General features: G+C 49.4%; 3 protein-coding genes across 3 annotated transcripts; 2 read left to right on the top strand and 1 right to left on the bottom strand.

Annotated features, from left to right (window-relative positions):
* Window positions 1–285: 285 nt before the first annotated feature.
* On the top strand, window positions 286–1636 carry FIESC28_11706 (uncharacterized protein; the record flags this gene model as incomplete). The annotated part of the gene is made up of 2 exons (XM_031165823.1): window positions 286–357; window positions 596–1636. 2 exons carry the CDS (start codon window positions 286–288, stop codon window positions 1634–1636), a joined length of 1113 nt encoding a protein of 370 aa, XP_031010120.1.
* A 473-nt stretch (window positions 1637–2109) lies between these two features.
* On the bottom strand, window positions 2110–2650 carry FIESC28_11705 (uncharacterized protein; the record flags this gene model as incomplete). The annotated part of the gene is made up of 2 exons (XM_031165822.1): window positions 2110–2565; window positions 2618–2650. The coding sequence occupies 2 exons, from the start codon at window positions 2648–2650 to the stop codon at window positions 2110–2112; spliced, it is 489 nt and encodes a 162-aa protein (XP_031010119.1).
* A 593-nt stretch (window positions 2651–3243) lies between these two features.
* Window positions 3244–5008, top strand: FIESC28_11704 (uncharacterized protein; the record flags this gene model as incomplete). Its single annotated transcript, XM_031165821.1, has 2 exons — window positions 3244–4166; window positions 4219–5008. 2 exons carry the CDS (start codon window positions 3244–3246, stop codon window positions 5006–5008), a joined length of 1713 nt encoding a protein of 570 aa, XP_031010118.1.
* Between the last annotated feature and the right edge of the window lie 811 nt (window positions 5009–5819).

The following is a 5819-nucleotide window of genomic DNA, read 5'->3' as shown; positions in this document are numbered from 1 at the left end:
CCCCCCCCCCCCCAATATCGCAACAAGCCTTACTGTACTGTACCTTAGTACCTAGTCCCATTAGTTTACAGTACTACTGTACCCGGGCTGGCCTGTAATTCCATTCCGTGCACACCCCCCTCCGCCGTCCATACGGTACAGGTACGGTACAGAGTACGGTAGCTGCCGTTTCGCTCCTCGGCATCATTCATCACACGATTTCAGTTACACACCCTCCGCTTTGCTTTCCTGTACAAAAATCGTCGGCCCTGGCTCGGATTCGGATTCAGGATACCCGGCGACATCATGAATGCTGGCACAGGCAGGGCGGGCGTCATACGCGCCGATGATGATGATGCTTCGTCTATGGATAAGTTGGTAAGTCGTTTCCTTTCGCTGCCTCTTTCTTTACTTGCTCAGCTCAGCAAATCCCCTGCGATGCAATGTAATGCGATTCTCAACAACAAAGTCGCTCGCGGGTGCCATCCCATCATATATCCTTCGCGATGATACCTCATCTCTGCGACCCCTATCGCGGCGACTTCGCATTGAGCTTTTTGCTTATCCCTCATCAACAATTCTATCTTAAACTGATCGCTAACCAACAATACTCCAGGCACATGCTGTATTAGACGATGTGCTTTACAATGTTCTGAGCGATCTATTGATGAAGACGCACCGCGAAGAGAAGACTGCAAGAGCCACCACTGCTGCGATTCGAATCGAGAAACTGGCCGCCGACGCGTCCGATGCCAACACAGTCGATAGTAAACCTGATGTACGAATAGAGACCGACGCCGCCATCTACGAGGATGGGAAAGTATTGCTCAAGGGCAACCCCCTCAAGACAACCGCCGAGATTCTCTGCCCCCGATGCCATCTACCCCGACTCCTCTATCCCACCGATGGAAAGGGTGCCAAGAAGCCCGATCCCAGCATCATCTATTGTAAGAAACACCCTTACATCGATAAGCCTGGATGTGACATTTACGGCCAGAGCTGGGTTGGGCCCGGTCCTGGTCGAGGCAAGAAGAAGAAGGACATGGAGAAGAATACCGACTCCCCAACGCCCGAACAACGACCGCCTAACGTTCTCTCCTTCCCTTCCGCCACCTGCAGCAAGTGCAAGCGCTGTATCCTCGTTACTCGACTCAATAATCATATGGGCTCGTGCATTGGCAACAGTGGGCGTAATGCCAGTAGAGCTGCGGCGCAGAAGTTGAGCAACGGTGGTTCTCAAAATGATCCAACGCCTCCATCATCACAAAAGGCGACACCTGCTCCGGGCTCTCGTGCCACTAGTCCAAAGAAGCGCGACGCCAGCGATGAAGAGGATTCCGAAAACAGTCACAAGAAGAAGAAGCTTAAGCCTACGTCCTCAGTCACCAAGAAGGTCATCCTCAAGACAAAGCCGAGCCTTAAAAAGGATAAGCTCAAAGGACTCTCATCTTTAAGCCAAGAGCAAAAAGCTGACTATACCAACGGCGAGTCGGTGGAAGTGGCTCCTAAGAAGGCAGTGTCTAAGGGAATCAGTCCTGTCAAGAAACTTAAGATGAACAAACCTCAGCTGGGCTCACCTAAGCCCAAGTCCAATCTCATTAGGGAGGCTACTGGAGAGTCTGAATCTTCCGACACCCTCTCGTCTCCACCTCAGTAGGCCTTGGCTCAACGAGCTCAGGTTTTCTCGAGATATCGCATCTTGGATGATGCGATACATCATTGTTACGACTGCGTTTCTTGAAAGTTGCACTTCCCGCGCTGCGTAGAGTACACCGATCAGACATATAGTTATGGTTGGATACATAGACGCTGACAATATGTTACGCGACCAAGGAGACCACTTGCTTATCGAGATCCTTTATTCACTTGTATTATCTCAACAACATTGCATTGGCACGGCGGACTGGTTGGCTAGGATTACCGGGACCGGATATTCACAGCATCCATGGAAAAGGGACCGGGGCGTTTTTTGGCGTAACAAGTATAAAAATTGATACTTTCAGAATACTTGTCTGATCTTGAACGTGATGCGTGCCCAGACGAAATGTGAGATTTGCTGTCCATGCTCCTGAACGCCGGGTACCTATGCAAAGAATTTATCTACTCCCAGACTCTTCAGGAAACTTTTATCTAGATCTGTTCCTCCTCTTCCGCAACACGCGCCTTGACAACCTTGACGTCCTCCACCGGTCTATCCTCAGAACCAGTCTTGACCAAGCCCATTCTCTTGACGGTACCCATGCCGGATTTCACCCTGCCAAAGATGGTGTGCTTACCATCGAGCCAAGGTGTAGGAGCGAGCGTAACAAAGAATTGTGATCCGTTCGTGTTTGGGCCCGCGTTGGCCATGCTCAAGATGCCAGCGCCCGTGTGCTTCAGGCTTGAATCGATCTCGTCCTCGAACTTCTCGCCGTAGATAGAGCTTCCTCCGCGACCGGTCCCTGTAGGATCACCGCCCTGAACCATGAAGTTGGGGATGATGCGGTGGAAGATGGTGTTGTCGTAGTAGCCGCGACGAACGAGGGTGGTGAAGTTGTTGCAGGTCTTGGGGGCGTGCGAGGTGTACAGCTCAAGAGTGAACGAACCCTGTGGCGGGTCAGTATATACGCGTTGGTAATTGAGGACTTTTGAAGCGTACCATTGTGGTTTCAAGCACAATGTTTGTCGTCATGATTGCTTGCTGTATTAGAGTGTAGTGTCCGTACCTGGGTGCGATAAGGTAAGTATTTGTTAACTGTATAATGGAGGGGACTGTCGCATTTTCTGACGTCGGGTTCCATCCAATGTTCCTGATTGTTTTTAGCGACTTTATTGAGTGATTGGTCGCTAAAAACATGGAGCTGGGCTGTTTGCAGGTAGGTGCCCCTCTAGACTCCATACCAGACTACCTAGGTAGGTACCTACCCAGTTGGTAGTGTTGGATCTCAGCCTTGGGCACCTACCTAGGTAGGTAGGTTTCAGCCAGCCAACATCATTGATCTCCGGGCATCCAACTAACCTAGTATCTACCTACTACCCAAGTACTGACTTAGTAACGAAACACTACAAGTCAAGATATTCATCGCTCTTTGTGGAATTCCCCTTTAGAAAAATCTTGGCACTGCCAGGAAAATTCAAAATCAATCAGGACTGCATAAAGCGGCATATCAACTACATACGTTATCGTTGAGATGAATTAGTCTAGTCTCTACGACTCTGTCCAGACTTCGAACACGTTGCTCCCGGTCTCCAACAACATCACCACCAAACAACCATTTACACAAAATGGCCGGAAACGCTACAGATACGTCTACGCTCGAGGGCTCTTTTGATGCGCTGGACTCTACCTCAGCAAATGGAGAGAGTTGGTTGTCTGCCTTTTCCTATCTTCAAAACCAAAGCTTTCTTCTGCTTGAGATTAGACTCGCTCTCAGCGCCATCGGCATCATCTATCTTGGAGCCCACGCCGCTCTTCGTCGACCTCCTTCCGCGGCGCCCGTGAAGAAGAACAAGCCAGGTGATGAGGATGAGGCCGATGAACGATTCGCGCAGGGACTGGAGCCCTCTGATGCTATCATCTTTCCACTCATGGCTGGTTGTGTTCTTATTGGCTTGTACTACCTCATCCAATGGCTTCAGGATCCCGACATTCTCAACAAAATCCTGAGATGGTATATGTCTACCATGTCGGTGGCCAGCTTGGTGTCTATCTATTCCCATGGGATCGAAGTGGCTACAAGTTTGGTCTTTCCACGATATTGGCGAGGACGAGATGGCCGTTTGAGAGCTGTGAGCCAGAAGGACAGATCGGTCCGGGTCTGTGATGACGCAGGTAACCCAGCTTCAGAAGCTCCCGTGACAGCAAATCCTTTTCCTGGAACTTTTGCCTGTTTGGCATTTTCGGACAAGATTCGCAAGTCAGGATGGGAGTTGCGAGGTCTTCTCACTCGACACTGGGCAGTCAAGCTTTTTATTCATGGCATGGGCAAGGAGGAAGGCAGAATCAAGTTTGCTCATGTCGTGTCCTTGTTTATGGCTTTGGCTACTGCGCTTATCTACTCGTCTACTACATCGCCTCTGTTGGCCAACACACTTGGCTATGCCATGTGTTACGGTTCGCTGCTCCTTATCTCCCCAACCGACTTCTTTACTAGCACTCTTATACTTGTCGGTTTGTTCTTTTACGACATCATCATGGTGTTTTACACGTGAGTTGGCTACTTAAATTCTCTATCTGGGCTGTCAGCTAACTCTTTCTAGCCCCTATATGGTCACGGTCGCAACAAAGCTGGATGTGCCCATCAAGCTCACTTTCCAGGCCGCGGATCGCAGAAGCATTCTTGGTTTGGGTGACATTGTTATTCCAGGCATGGTCATGGGTCTAGCCCTTCGATTTGACCTCTGGCTCCACTACGAGAAGAAGATCAAGTACGAGAGTACCGATCTGAAGCTGATTGAAAAAGACTTATCCTCGGGAGCTCTCGTCACTAGAAGCGAGACCAAGTACAAGGAGGTCAAGGCCAAGTACGTTAACGTCAAGGGTAACTGGGGAGACAACCTTTGGACTCGCGGGGCTTTCTTCATCTCCGGGGCTAGGCAGGTGCCTCAAGACCTAGCGGCTACACGCTTCCGCAAAACCTATTTCTATGCTTCAGTCACTGGCTATCTCTTTGGAATGTGCGTCACTTTGGCCATGCTTTTGATATTTAAACGTGGCCAGCCTGCGCTTCTATACCTCGTCCCCGGCGTGCTAGGTTCGCTATGGTTGACGGGTCTGGTTCGTGGAGAAATCAAACTGATGTGGAAATACACCGAAGATGGAAGCCTCGATGTTAACGATGTAGTCGTTGACCTGGATGGCGACGGCAATGCCGTTAAGAGAATCGGTAAACTTGAGGATGGCGTTGTTGATACGACCAAGGATGACAAAAAAGGAAAGGACGATGGCAAGACAAAGGACGAGAAGAAAAAGGATGAGAAGAGGGGAGACGTCAAAGATCAACATCGGGTATTCATGCTCTCGGTTGATGCTGAAGAAGAGGACCATTAGGCGGAGGTGGTCCTGAAATGGAGGTTATCAGTAGTGGAATTGGATGCGAGGACAGCGCAGCGCACAAGCACCATAAAGCGAAATAGACATTTTCTTTTGGGGGTTACAAAATAGACTTAGTAGATTCGGTATTCGAGGCATCTCGATAGAGGTACACATCACTTCCAAATTCCCAGCAGTGCATCTTTTTGTCATTATCATTAACATTAATATTAAATCTGGACTGCTTCACAACTGAAAATATTAATCATTATCTCAAATGTCTCCGTATCCTTCCACTTCTTCGTAAGACTCTCGTTCCTCGTGAGAAGATGAAAATAAAAAGAAGAGCGAAGGAAACTCGTCGAGTCTGCATTGGTCGGGAACATCGGCCACCACCAATGTCCCTTTAATCCCCTGCACCGCGTAAAGGTTCAGACTCTCGACAGGGGTCGGTCCATCTGCTCAGTAACAGTAGAGCTGTAGAGGGAGAGCCTCTGGTCTGGGCTTCATTTGGATCTCTTTGGTTTGCCCAACAGTCGGCGTTAAGATGGGCGGGTAAATAGTGAAAATCGAGAATCTTGCGAGCGACAGAAGTGTGTCTGCTGTTGCATTGTATGACGTTGTCCTTCATAGTATAGTTTATTTGCTGGCTGATATGAATGACACCAGCGACTTGGCAAAAGATGGCCTTTTCATTTCCATCGGCAATATATCTCGTTTGGCTTGAGCCATAAGGTAGAAAGCACCACTGCTACACTCCGTAGAGTCGAAAGAAACCAACTCAGACGCAGGTGACACAGGGTAAAGAAATTGGGGGGGGGGGGGGGGG

Source organism: Fusarium coffeatum, assembly GCF_003316985.1.
Source record: "Fusarium coffeatum strain FIESC_28 chromosome Unknown BRIP53273_contig_468, whole genome shotgun sequence".
Lineage (NCBI taxonomy): Eukaryota > Fungi > Ascomycota > Sordariomycetes > Hypocreales > Nectriaceae > Fusarium > Fusarium coffeatum.
This window is presented reverse-complemented; position numbering and strand designations above follow the sequence as displayed.